Genomic DNA, 15191 nt, shown 5'->3' with positions numbered 1-15191 from the left:
ACATAGTTGGATGCCTACTAACTAAGCTTCTAACCATACAATTATTTTCCTGACTGACCCATTTAAATCAAGTTTATTGTAGATCACTTAGCTCCTGTGTGCCCAATTCATGGAGCTCAAGGTAAGCTCAATTTGACTGAGGAAATGCCAATTTTGATTGTTTTATGGAGACTCGTTCAAACTTTCTTCGACTAGGTGAGCTCGATTGGATTTGCCCCTAATTGAGCCATCAAATGAATTAGAGGAACCATATAATGGTGGTTTAGGCTAAGTTCAATAGAACTGAGCATCTATGTCAATTAAACCTTGGCCCCTAAATAGTTGCCTTAATAGGCACTTAATATTATCCACTAGAAATTGGAAGTTTATTGCTTTGGTTGCTGTGCTTTTACCATCATCAGTTCATGTGCTCCAGCCAACAAACATAGATACAATGAAAACAAACCAAGATATGTAGAGCTTCAAATATTCAATCAAATATTCAAAAAGCATTCAAAGACTGAACCCAACACAGCATCAACATTTACAACAAATTGATTACACCCTTGATCAGACAGAACCAGTAGAAACCTTACTGGTATAAAATTTATATGAGGTAATATACTCCTCGTGTCGAGTAATTATTCTGTGCGGATGCCGAACTCCGTACAGAACTCAATGAAAATGTGCCGCGTCATTCGGTATTGAGTACCGAGGCTCAATACTGCTCAGTATTGGGTGATGTGGCGCATTTTCATTGTACTCCGGAGTCCGGTGTCCGAACATAATAATTTTTCCATCATATCAACAACAAATTTCAAAAATTTTACTTCCATCACAACAATTTTCTCGCTAATTTTGCAAACAACTACAACGATCCAAAAGGAACACTCCAGCTGAGAACAGCTGATATTTTTCTACCTCTTCTGGAAGAGAATTTTAAAATACCATTTTCTCAATCACAATTTCCATTCTACTTTTACAAAACTAAAATTTCCCAGATAGATTTTGAATGAAATAGAGAGAAAGAAAGCAGCAACAATTTTCTTGCTTTTTGCTGGCTGCTTTTCCTATGAAATTGTATTTGACTCGACTTAGTTCGGCCGCCACTTTGTCTTCTGCACACAGAGGAGACCCTCACTCTCCTTAGCAAAAGTCAATCTGATCTCCCAGCTTAAGGATCTTGCAATTTCCTCCAACTCCTTGATGATTTCCTTTGTATCCCTAACTATAAGCTTACCTTCTGGTCTAAGTAATCTGTCAACTTCCACAAACACTGGAAGTATTTTGCACCTGAAGAAAGAACCAGCAAACAGGATTCAGTTCAGGTTTATCAAGGAATGATGACAGAAGAACCGGTAACTTCCACAAAATATTGGAGTTCTTTTTGGCAAAAAATATTTGGTTTAATTGGTATAGCTCGTAAAATTAAACTCACCAAACATTGGATTAAAAAAATAGCTCAATATTATATTCATAAACTTTCAAAATTGTTTTAGAAGCTATTTGGATTTTAATTCTAGTAATTTAGGATGGAGATGATATGTTTCTATGAATCAAAATAATCCAAATATGAGTCCAAACAACTTTAAAAAATGATTTCAAGAGTATGCATAAAACTTTTGGAAATTATTGAAGAATTAATGAACTCTTATTTCCAAGTGCTTATAATCAAAACAAGTCTCATAGAAATGAGTGCAAAAAGTTGAAGATCATGTGAATATATTTGTTTGGGCATCAAAAAGAAAAAAAGTCCAACATAATAGAGGAGCTCCTTTCTTCCTCCTTCCTTGAGGCCAAACCTTCACCCTATCCTTTCTTATGGGCAAACCCACACTTGACATGCGCCTCATGCCGCCTTTAGGAGCCATGAACACCATTACATCAATGCGAAACAGATTGCTAGGATGATACCATTTTTGAAAAGCTTTCATTGCAAGCAGGACTCGTTGGGCCAATGGATTACGATGAGGTTCTTTGATTTGTGAGTAGTTTATTGGAGAAAGATTTGAAGATCTAAACTTAATGAGGCTATTAAAACCTCTACAAGCGACAAAATCATGAGCCATTCACGACACTAGATTGCTCTTGGAAAGAAAAAACATTTCACCACCAAAATGGCGAAGTTTTGTCGGCATTTTCTTAGGCAATAAATTTGATCCATAACATTTCTTAGAATTATTATGAATCGAACAAGTATCATATTCACCTATCAACAAAACTATTTTGCTCTTTTTGAGATGAACCAATTGTCATCATCTTCCTCTGCTGATAAAATATAAACTATGCTCCATTTATCATTCCAGATTATCTAATTGTCTCATTTTCGATCTATCAACTCTATTGCACTTGTAACATCAAGAGATTCGAGATGATATATTTTATTCATCGTTTGGATGATTCATCATTAGCAATAGAACAACATAGCTCCAATTATCATTCCAGATTATCTAATTGTCTAATTTTCGATCTATCAACTCTATTGCACTTGTAACATCAAGAGATTCGAGATAATATATTTTATTCATCGTTTAGATGATTCATCATTAGCAATAGAACAACTGACTAACCGGTCATGATTTGACCAAGTCAATCAAGACAACTTTTTGTTTTAGCTGAGCACGTGATTTGATGCATCCATTATTAATAAAAAAGAAGAATATTCTATAATTCAAAATAAAGACATATCCCTTTGAAATCTATAAATAGGTCCTAGTTCTCCTTACCTTCTCACAATCTTAAATAAGAGCACTCAAGAATCGTAGAGAATTTTAGAGTTTCAATTGCAAGATGACAAAGGTTGTCCAATGTTAAATTCCTAACTCTAGTTGTTATTCACTCACCAACAAAAACATTTGTTAATCAGCATCGGCCAATTTCCCAATAGAATAAGATCCATCAATGTCCTGCACTAAATACTAATTGTCGTCATTAATCCATATTGTTGATCTAACTGATTGCCTTTGTCAACATTCCTACGTCCTATTGCTACCTTAGGATATAATCATCAACTAAGTTTTTGGATTGTATTCCCTCCCTTCTCCAACTACAGAGAAGGGTGAACCTTTGTAACCTCAAATAAAGATAAAAAAATCTTTTCTAAATGAGCAACACCCAATTAATTTTAACTCACCAAGTTTTTCAAGTAAAAATCTCGTTGTTCTCTAGATTTTAGTAGCTTTGCCTTTAATTTTTATTGTGTGTAGCATCATCATCATAACTAATGTAAATCTCAATCTTTATTATACTAAATTTTCTAGCATATAATAACAAGCATGGTCTGTAAGAGCAACCTCCCACCTAGTATTATATCACAAATCGCTAGCTCATCTCCTATGTGAAGCAAGTGAAATCTATATAGCATTGGAGCTAGAATTCTAATCAATTAATGTATCAATCCACAAATTAGGTGATTCTTGGTCCAACTACTACACTGCCGTTGCCCAATGGGTGAAGCCATATTTAAGAATCATCACTAAAAAATTGTCAGTCATCTTGAAAAAACCTATAACAAGACCCTTCATTTCCTTCACAAGACAAGCCAATGGGTACCATCACAACGCGATCCCACAATGACCCACCTTTCTTAAGCTCAACTACATATCAGAAACACCAATTCCAAAGTTCTCGGTCACTGGCATCTCACTTGCAAGACGGGCTCCTTTATCTCCAGCATTTCCAACAAATAATGATCATAATGATATAAATAATTCAACCCATCCATCACTTGCAACATCCCAAGCCACAGTAAATTCATCTGCAGCTCACATCAATAACATCCTGCACACTATACTTAACAATGAGCTCTGATGCTTGATGCATGAGGAATGGCTTGGGTAGGTTCCCTCCCCCACATCATGATTTTCATGGGTTGTCACCTTTAACCAATGCAATTCTCCACCAAGGTTAAGAAACTTCATAAAAGCTTTACAAAGAATCCCATATTCGCATTTGGACCCTATCCAAACTATTATTTGAGAGGAATCATAACCATGGTCTCGAAAGGATACAAAACAATTCAAAGGTAGAAAAACTTTTACCCTTGATTAGAGAACTACACATTGATTGTCATCTCTAATTCAAGGTTCAATCAATCTCAAGGGGAGTTGATTTGATTTTTTTTTTACCACAAGTGCAAGTTATCGAGTAATGCTCTAATGAAAAATCAAAGATGGCTTAAATTTTTTTATTGAGTTCTCCCGATCTCTTCCACATGTCTTAAATTCATTAGTTTATTCTCTTACTGATAGCATAAAATGGATTAAAATTTCTTAGTGATCTCCCTCAAATTCCTCCATCATGAACCATAAACATCAAGATAGATATTGACTAATTATATGAGAGCTTAGTTGAGATTCAACCAAAAATATCAACAAGTCCTCGAAGGGAATGCCGATCCAAAGCTCTATAAGACACTATGACATACAAAGGTTTATTGATTTAAAAGTTCCTATGAGGGCTTATCATCGCATGGACCCCAAGTGGGTATGGCGATAGACAAATGTTTATTTATTCAAAAGTCCCTACAAAGGCTCCATAATTTGTAGACCCAAGGAGAGTACAAAGGAAAACAAAAATTTATCTATCTAAAAGTCCTTAAGAGAACCATCATCATATAAAGATGGACAAAAGCTTTATTATCCAAAGAAACTTGGAGGGGTCATCCGATCAAAAGCCCAAAAGGGCAACTAGTCTTGGACAAGATTCTCACTAGAGATTCCTTACAAAGATTATTATTATATGAGTCATAGCATGCAAAACGCAGTAAATAAAATTAACTAATCAAATAATCAGATAAACTTTCATTAAGAAGGTGATACCATCTCACTATCATCATAAAAAACTAGCTCCAACAACCTGGATTTATCTCACTTTAGCAATACCTAAAAATTAGGTTTCATCCATTTTTCCTTGGGGGACAAATACTCAAAAATCTTAAACATCCTTATACAATGGTTTGGGGTTCAAAGGTCATCATCACTATCATTTGATTAGCATCCAAAAAGATCTTCCCCGCATAGCTCGAGGGTAACTCCACAAGGCTAAACAATAGCACATCCTCTCTATTAAAATTCAAAATAATCCAAATGTCCTTATGCCAAAACAAAATTTTCTGAAGCATGAACATGTTTTCAACAACTCAACAAACATATTGTCTTTTTTAGGATATTCAATAAGTTAATTGAATTCACACAATAATATATTTGATATATAAAAAGCAAGATAATCATAAGCATAAGATAAGCAAAAATATCATGCACTGATACAAATTAAAAAGATTCCAGATTGATTCGGCTTTGCTCATGCAATATCATTTAATCACTTTTTGGTCAGTTGTTGGTGTGATCAGGAACATTTGTTGCTGACATGAACAAGGGATATTTAGGGAAATCGTATGCTAATACTCACCTCTTTTTTATCATGGAAAATATGTGATCTGCATGAAGGAGATCGTATGTTCTAGGATAGGTGCTAAACGATTCACACCAATCATGATATATTCCAAAAAGCCCACGTTCATAAATGACAGGAAGTGTGTCTTGTGAATCAATAGATACAACATTCATAACCCAAACCTTCATGTCTCGCAAGGCTGCAGCAAAACTGTCAAAAACAACAATAATCAATCAGTTAAATGGTGAATATTAACAGATGAATTATAATAAGCTCGTCTATGGATTTTAGCTGAACGAGTGAACGTATTGTTAACAATTACTCCTAGCCACAACAAACAAAAAATAAAACTAGCCTTTCAGAATCAAGCTGCAGTATCCAATAAAAGCAAATAAAGCAAGAGAAAAAGGTTAGAAAAAGGTTTAAAAATACAATAACAGGTTTAGAAGATTATATTGATTTCCCTTCAATTACAAATAAACTTTTCTTTGATAGTCAGCATATTTAGCATCCACAACTGCACAACATGAGGAAACCAATGTCAACTGATTCTAATATATATGATCTTAGCTATTCATAAAAATAATTTTGGATTACAACAGCTAGGGTAAACAATTTGATTGAATGGTGCATAATTGATCCCTCAATGACATGGGTTGTTGTGCGCACATAAATATAATGAATAAGTTCTAGTTATCAAGCAAGATACATAATTATAAGAGAGCCACAAACAATATCTAATATCACACATTAACAGATTGTTCCGGAGAAAGGGCAAAATAATATTTGAAATCAAATTTCCGATGGAAATATGATGATAAATGAATCCATGATTCGATCTTCAAACATAAGAAATCAAATTGTTTAACAAATGTTCTGGTGTATGCGTAAAACGTATACTGTGTTCGAAAGAAATTACAAATTAGTATTAGAGATGACGACCAAAATGGTCCCCTAACTTGTTAAAAATGACCAAATGGCTCCCGACTATTTACAAGTCTCATTTTAGTTCCTTGACTTTTAAAATAGGAACCTACATGATCTCAAGGAATGACTAATTTGGTCTTTATTTGAAGAGTCGAGAGATCAAATTGATATTTTTGTTTGATTGAGGACTATTTTGATACTTCAGTAAAAGTCGGAGGACCAATTCGACCTTTTTCTCATTAGCATTATAAGAGGGTGATAGTCTACATCTGACCCTAAAAGATGTGGGGCTAAGCTGCCATCATAACTTTTATTGGTGAATTCTTGGCAAGGATGCCTTAAATTCTGCGAACATATTGAAATAAATTGTCTTTATTTTAGTTTCCAAATAGAAACAAGCCTCAAAAGCAAGACAATTCACTTACCCGCCATATACTGATCTCATGTCCATGACATTTCTAACCGTGGACCAGTTTATACCCATTCCATTCAAGTATGAACTGCCAACAACCTTTTTCCAATGCTTATAATCTTCTTGGAAGTCCTCAGGGGTAGGCTTTCCATAAACACCAACCTGCGAGCCGCTTAGCCAATAAGGAGTTTTCTCCAACCTTTGTGGCCAATAATCAGGCCAATGTGTACCACGTACAGCAGGATCACTAGGCAACTTGTGCATACACGCTTGCAGGCGAATATTCCTATACAATCATTGAACAAAATGACCTGAGAAATGTCATGCTATCAAAGAGCCAAAATACCTTGTTTTCTTTGTTTATAATAATCTTACCAGACTGCATTTGGATCGTCATGTTCTTGGCAGATAGGGGGGTTGTTCTGCTTTCTTGATTCATAGCAGGTGTTGTTTGATGGTTTTCTATAGATTGCCAAACCCACTTCGTTTAGGGCATCCCACCTTTTGGCAACCATTTCCCAGCACATGGATTTTGTCAATGCAGACATGGCTATCATGAAGTCCCACATGAATGCAAAAGTCAAACATAAAGAGTTCCTATAAACTGAACCTCACATAAAATCTAAATAAAAAGCTTCAAAATGGTCATAAAGCAACTTTTTTATTATTAAGCATTATTCATCTGGTTTAGCAACATGTAAAAAATGTTTTAAGTTATGATGTGGGAATCCCAGCTAATTAATTACTAATTAATATTAATTATGTGTGCTGCAAACTGCACTTGTAACATTATTTTGTAACAGGTTATGGGTGCTGAGGTGAAGTGTATATAGTCAAACCAAGAAAAGGGGGCTTCATCAGATTCGCTAATATGGCCAGTTCTATACATTTTTCACCAAAATACTGTGTAAAGCAACTATGATGAAAAAAGATACATCATACCATTCCATATCTCCTGATCTGCTTGTACCTTTCGGTAAACTGGAGTAGCAGACCACACAAAGTAACCACCGGGACGTAGCAACCGATTCAGCTCTAATAAAAGCATACCACCTGCGTCCAACAACGTCAATGATTTTGCATAGAAACAGTAAAAGAAATGAACCTTAAGGATGAGTGCGCATTACCTTCAGTGTGCCATGGAACTCTACAACGAGCACAATGAATAACATCAAAGACCCCGCCAGGGAATGGTAGCCTTGTGGTGCCCATAACAGCTGATATGGCTGGAATTCCTCTTTCAAGAGCAAATTGCACTTGAGCTTCGTGCTCATCTTTTGGAGCAAAAGACATGGTTAGTGTATCTCTGTCAAAAAGATATCCTCCAAAGCTGGCAACTCCACAACCAACATCCAAGACGACACGACTCCGTTTTCCCCATGCTATATCAGGCATTGACTATATTACAAAATAGGAAATATCCCAAACATCAGAATAAAGGAATTTATATTTTGAAGAATTAACTAAAGAAGCATAATCCAAATAGTATAGAGATCAACATTTGCTCAAAAACAATAACAAGCAGGAGAATAACCTAATAATTAGTGATAAAAATGACATAAAGATGATAAAGATTCAAACCTCTTGGATGAAATCAATGTAGTGAAGAGCGCCATTTTTGAATTGAGTTCCACCCCCAGGGAAAATTAGATATTCTCCACTAACTTTCACCCAATTTTGGTGTCCCTTGACAACTGCGAGCTGAGTATGAGGGACATTGTAGTACCATATCTGCAGATAATCATTGAGGCGTGATTAAGTATGCTTATTCAAGAAATTTGTGTGCAATATTAGGGTTAAGTTGTCAAAAGTATTATACCTTTTCTCTACTAGTAGGCCACTCAATTGGCTTACGGTAGCCTTTTGGAAGAGGAACAAGACAATCTGGACCCTCCTTAGGGCAATGCCTTTCCCGATGTTCAAAGTGTTTTGTGGATCGAAGCTTTTTGATGGCTTCCTCATTATCAAGGCATGGAATGTAATCCGACCCAGCAGTGACATTACAAAGTTTCCAGCTATATTGTGTCACTGTCGATGAGGATGCTTGAACCTCTTTCTCATTCCTTGATTCTGCAGATTGTGTAGGCCAAGCCCCATTTTGTGTATTCGTCTCATTAAGCAGATCTGCTTGCGCTCCATCAGGAAAGACATCATTCACAGCCTGGTCCTTTGGCTGACTGTCAGTTTTATTTTCAACATCAGCTTTTTCAGCCTCCATATCTTGATTTTGTTCCACCTTCTCCTTTATCCACCCCTGATCTTTCTCGACCTTAGCATCATCATCATCAGATTTCTCCACCTGCTCTGAATTCTTCAAATCATCAGATTGTTGTTGCTCATCACTGCTTGTTTCACTGGAATTCTTCCCACTTTCAGGTTCTTGCTCATCTCCAATAGTTTCCTCAGAGTTGTTCACATTATCTGATTGTTCTAATTGAGATTCTGCAGAATTCTTGTCCTTATTAGCTGACTGTTGATCATTGCCTATAACTCTATTAGAGCTTTGTTCGGAATTATTATTTTTCTCAGAACTTGTTCCTCGATTAGAATTTTGCTCCTGGTTTCCTCCTATCTCAGTATTCATGGTTTCTATTGTGTTGCTACCTTGTCCGTTCTTTTGAACTCCTGAATCATTTCCACCACTCTCCGTGGCTATGTCTTCAGCTGTCTTTGCTACTTCACCACCTTCACCTGTCCCACTCTCATCGCTATAGGTCTGAGGTTTTGTTGTATCAAGTGAGTCATCCTTCTCGACATTGGTTGATTCAGCAGTGCTGTCTTCTGAATTTCCTGAAACATTCTGATCCTTGGAAGCCTCAGAAATAGTTTTGCTAGAAGTTGTATCTCCTTTGGATTGAATATCATGTTGTGTTGTATCTTTAGGAGAAACCTTAGAAATATCTTCAAAGGGCTTTGCAACTGTCTCTGAATTTTCATCTGTCACTTCTGATTTGCCAGATGAGGACAACTCTATTGGTACAACAGTGGATGACGTCATCATCCAAACACCCACCAAACATAGAGCTACAAACACAACAAGCGTTGCTGTTGAGCAATACGAAGATGAACTCCTACTATCAGACCGTTGATTCCTTCCCAATGCCATTTTTTAAATGTATAACAAGCCCTTAAGCGTATACCTGAGTTTGAATGAAAAAGAAAAAGGATATTGCTCAGATGGTGTTCATTCACACAAGTAATTGTTGAAATTAATTAAATTAAAAGGCATGAAATTTAATTGGAAACATAAAAGGCTTATAGAAATTAAAGTTACTGAGTAAGGAGCAATGGAATGCCAGACTTTGTGTAGGGAATACTTTTGAAAGCATTTAAAATCATAATATCCTCATCAAAAGTGTGAACTATGAAAAACAAACTCTTTTTGTCTCAGAAATCCGTTGATTTTCAGCAGATAGATTATATAAATCATATTTCAATCTTTTTATGATTTTATATAGATTTGAGTTGAGATTTGCAAGCCCCTAAATTGTTTGTTGCTCTCATTTCTGAGAGCACTCACATATAAGGGCATATTTAGGCTTCACTCTTTACATGCGTTTGTGTTTGCAGGCGATGTACATATTATGATCGTGTTATATTACTTAATGTAATGGAAAATTTTTTTGCAGATTGAGGTAAACGTTTTTGGTTTTATTTAAATTTGAGTTGATACTTTCTATAGGTGTAAGTACCAATATCAATTACCACCCCCGCCCCCCTATTTGGGAGAGCGCTCACACTAGGGCATCATTTGGCTTCACTAATTAATGTGTTTATTATTTGCTTCTAAAGAAGGCGTACAGATTATTATCTTTTTATATTATTTGATGCATTACTGAATGGTTACGTAGAAAGAAGTGAACCGCCATCTACTAAGCTGATTATATCTCCCATATAATATGGTGTAATGAAAATACTTGTAAGAGGAAAGTATAGAATATAATAGCAAAATCTTGCCTTCATCATCAACATTCACATTAATATTCTTCAAACCTTGAATGATGAAATTGAAATCATTAAAATGTGATTTAATATGTATGGCTTATGATATGAGAAGCAAATAAGATCTCCACCTCTGTTTAAATTTTTAAAAGAGGCTTTGGGCCCTATAAAATAAATCTAGCTTAAGTAACAAATCTTCTGCAGTTTTTTCCTCTAAGACATTTGCTAAGAAATAGAGCACAATAGCAAAAGCTTAAACTTCATCATCAATAATGACATTAATCTTCTTCTAATATGTGAAGTACAATATCTATTTTGGGTAAAGTTTATTGGAGAGGTATTTAGTAAAGTAAGGGTATGCTTGAGGCAATCATCTCACCGGTTTGATTTTCCTGCCACTATCACTCTCATTTGGTTATTTGGTTATTAATTTCTTGTTGTTTATCAAAATTTTATATGGTCAGAAGTTATTTTTTGAGAAAGAGTTTTTCTAGAGTGTGGTATATAAAAGAAAATTGTTGTCTCTCTTTAAAAAAAAAAAAGATTTATAATGCTCACCGGAGCTTTCAACAAAATTATTTCCCCAATAACAATTTTATAACCACATTTACAAAAAGCTATAACTGCCTAAAATGGACTCAAAGACTCAAGCTTAAGTAAAAAAACTTCTGCAAGTCTTCACTTTAAGAGCTTCTTCAAGACCTCATGGACCAAACACAATTGAATCTCTAAGAGATTTTTCATCCATCATTGTCTACTTTTCTTAACTTGTAGTCATAGACAATGTAGCACATCACATGAGTGCTTCACAAGCAAGATCATCATGCATCTTACTTCTCCTAAGCCCAAAATCATTTGAACTGCCAAGCTTCTTGATCTTAAATTTCATGTTCATCATATTCCTCACAAACTTCCTCCATGATACCAATTATTAGAAATAATGCACGCCTAATTTGGCAATGTTTACATAAGAGTGAATTTGATGAATACAAAGTAACTATGAAGGAGAACAAGCACCACAAAAGAAAACACCAAAAATATGTGGCACACCTTAATTAAGCCTACGAACATCATTGCGCAGAGAGGAGTTCCTCGATATGAGAGAAAAATAGATGATACATACAAGGGGTTTCAATATTTTCTATATTCTTTTCTGTCTCTTAATTCTAGTAAATTCAAATCCTAAAAGAAAAAAAAAAAGGATAAACCTAATTAGACGTCAAACTCCAAGTGAGACAACCATGAGTGCTCTCAGAAATGAGAGCAACAAACAATTTAGGAAAAAAAAAAAACCCACCATGAATGCTCAGTGCTCTCCACAAGGCACCAACTCCAAGAATTGTGAACTTTAAACAGGTACATGTACCAGAATAAGTAATATTATGAGAAAATATTGTTCCCGTTAAAACTAAAAGCTACCATACAACCTATTACTAATTTATACTTTAATTTTATTCAAATAATTACTAAAATAAAAACTAGCAAAACTGATATTAAAAGCTATATGACTAAATAAAAACATGAATCGGAAGATGATAAACAAATGACGATTAAACCTAGGTTTATACTCTTTTCATTGATTGTTGAAAGGTATCCAATATGTGTTTGTTATTCATTAAAGGAGTTTTTAATAATTTTATTATTATTTTGCTGCCCTAATGCTTATGCTTGAGAAATTAGAGTGGTAAGAAAATACCAAAATGAACCCATAATGAAATCTATAAAGTCGGAAACAAGACATGGACAACAATTGGGTGATCATAAATAAATTTTTTGTTTGTTTTGTGCGTTGACTTTCTTTAATATTTTATATTATTTCGCTCTAGATGATAATGTTTCACCTATTTCTCAACAATAATCATGCTTAGACTAGAAAAGGTCTATGTTTTTAGGTTAAATCTGAGGAAAGAATAGGTCTCTTTTGCACCTTGGAAATCGTGAAACAAATTGGTAAACAATGAACATTCTCTCCCTGTAACAGGGAATATGAGTAGTTAACATTATTATTTAACCCAGGAAGCAAAACATTTGGCTGAAGGATTTCGGAAAGAACAACTACTATTGGTCGTCAATTACGTGGATCTACCAACGATGATAAGCAAAACGAAAAAAAAAACAACCAATCACCATACCACATTTTATATCAACATTAAATATCACAAAGAGCAATCCATAGTTCTATTCAATCTCCCCATCAAAACTCGAACCATCAACAACAACCAGATAAAATCACTAACGAAAATCAAACTGATCAACTCGTATTCATCATATTCCAAATACACATAAAAAATATCCTTAAACTAAACAAAATTCGGAAGAAAAACATAATGACACCCTAAACACAAGCTCGATAACATTTAAATGCTTATTTCATCCCAAATCTTGCTCAAAACCAACCAGATCCAGTCCTCAGGAACAAAATGTCAGCGAAAAAGTCCCCCAGCCAAAACAATTTACAAACTCAAAACGACTCTAGCGCACGTTAACAAGCCACCAATGCTCCCAAATTCATCAATACAGCAACAAAAAGCCCAAGCTACGAAGCAAACAAATCAAATAGAACTCAAAAAGAGGCGCCGAGTTCAAGATCTAGCAGGATAAACAGAAGGTAAATCTAGCTTATACCTTAGTCTTCGCCGGAAATCGCTTCAGATCTAGAGGGAGCGAAAGCTTAAGAAAGAGCGCAGAGGAACTTCCTCCGCATCCCGCTAGCAGTGGTTAAGAGAAAAAAAGGGAGTTCAATGGACGATAAAATAATTATAAATTTCTCGATTTTATAATTTCTAATAATAACCTTCGAAGAATATTACTATAATTATCTTTATTTGCTTTAAGCCCTTTTGCTTATTGATAATTAGCAAATAACCGCGAGGGCGAGGAGAATGACCTCACGTCGGTGGTTGCGCTACTCCTGCAACTTAAGTTTAATAAGCATAGACCACCATAACACAAATCAACAACTGACACGTTTTCCCATTCAACAGGTTTCATCATTTGGAACTAGATAACTAGGATGTTCCTTAGTGCAATTAGAGACGGACATTGTGCCGGCTATCAAGGGCGCCAAGCTTTGCAGCGTAAAGCCGACCGGATCCGACTAATGCGAATTGAATATAGTTATGAATATGATACTAAAACAATTATCCTAAAAAAAAAATTTAAAATGTATCCTCGCATATTATTTATATGTAGATATTTATAAGATCTGCATAAAAAAATCGAATTCAACAGAAGCTGAATAATTCAATCTCTGATGAATATGACAAGAATAACATTTATATTTTTGAAACAAATTTGATTTCTAATTTCTTTTTTTTTTTTTAATCCATACTCCATAGCCATTTTTCAATCATAAAAAATTGGTGTTTATGGCACTAAATTAAAGAATTAAATTCAAGGTCATATGAACTTTAATTTCGTCAAATTTATAATCAAATCAAATATCTTCGTGAGGCAAATTTATCGATAGCAAAAGAGATTCGATTAGAGTCCAAATCAAGTAATTGAACATTACTCAAATGATTTTTCAAATACAACATGTTTACAATCAAACTGATCATCTTGACAAGACAAATCCAACAAGCCCAATATTGCTTAATTTTGATAATATTAAGGCATTTGAATGGTAAACGAATACATTATAATTAAGGGAATTTATATGAGGCATCTAATGGAATGTTCTTGATTCTCTCTATATTTGTTATTTAAGCGGGCTCAAAAGCTTGAAGAATTTCAAAGTTACACCCGAGCATCGATGTTGTAAGATCATTAATCGACGATCATTGTCGAACTACCGCCACATGTTGTCATTGAACTATCGTCACCCCTAATTGTCATCGAACAGCCACGGTCCTTTCGATCACTGTCACCCAACTACTATAATTTCATCTTTGTTGTTCAACTACAATCCTTTGAACACCGTCACTTGACTTTATCCATCAGATGATTACGATCCTTTTAACTTTCATCACTCGACTCCAATCTTTCGAACATTATTGCCCTTCTATGACCCCCTTTCCATCATCGCCTCGCAACAGACCTTTGACCTCCGTAGCTCAACTATGGTTTCTTACAACTACCATGATTCAATTATGATCCTCCGATCAAGGTTGCTAACTACCGTCGATTTTCCTTTAACCACCGTTGTCTAACTGCAATCCCTCAACCATTATTTTTCGACTATGATTTTATGACTACAATCACCTGAATATGATCTTCTAATCATTACCGCCCAATTAAGTTTATTGACCTCCATTGTCTAATTATGATCCTTCTGACCACTATCGTCCAACTACAATCTTTCGACCTCCATCGCATGACAACGGTTCTCCAACTACTAACACTTAATTATAGTCCATCGACCACCTTCGTCTGACTACGATCATATGATCACCATCACCTAATTACGTTTCTCTAACCTACAATTCTCTAACCAATGTCGCCTTACTATAATGTTGCCCTTAAACTTTGTCACATGTTGTCGCTTATGATGTCAACACACTTGATTGCTTATAAGATTGAGGCATGTCATTTATCG

At 35.0% G+C, this 15191-nt stretch overlaps 1 protein-coding gene across 1 annotated transcript; it reads right to left on the bottom strand.

The window, feature by feature from the left end:
- Positions 1-452: 452 nt before the first annotated feature.
- LOC110097534 (probable methyltransferase PMT24) lies at positions 453-13404 on the bottom strand. The gene is made up of 9 exons (XM_020823960.2): positions 13280-13404; positions 8532-9852; positions 8294-8443; positions 7840-8110; positions 7655-7765; positions 7088-7262; positions 6726-6998; positions 5389-5583; positions 453-1272 (listed from the first exon to the last, which is right to left on the bottom strand). Exons 2-9 carry the CDS (start codon positions 9816-9818, stop codon positions 1074-1076), a joined length of 2661 nt encoding a protein of 886 aa, XP_020679619.1. The 5' UTR covers positions 9819-9852; positions 13280-13404; the 3' UTR covers positions 453-1073.
- Positions 13405-15191: the final 1787 nt, after the last annotated feature.

The sequence above is a fragment of the Dendrobium catenatum genome, unplaced genomic scaffold (assembly GCF_001605985.2).
Source record: "Dendrobium catenatum unplaced genomic scaffold, ASM160598v2 fragScaff_scaffold_390, whole genome shotgun sequence".
In the NCBI taxonomy this organism is placed as follows: Eukaryota; Viridiplantae; Streptophyta; class Magnoliopsida; order Asparagales; family Orchidaceae; genus Dendrobium; species Dendrobium catenatum.
Note: the sequence above shows the minus strand (reverse complement) of the source record. Positions and strands in the feature narration are given on the sequence as shown.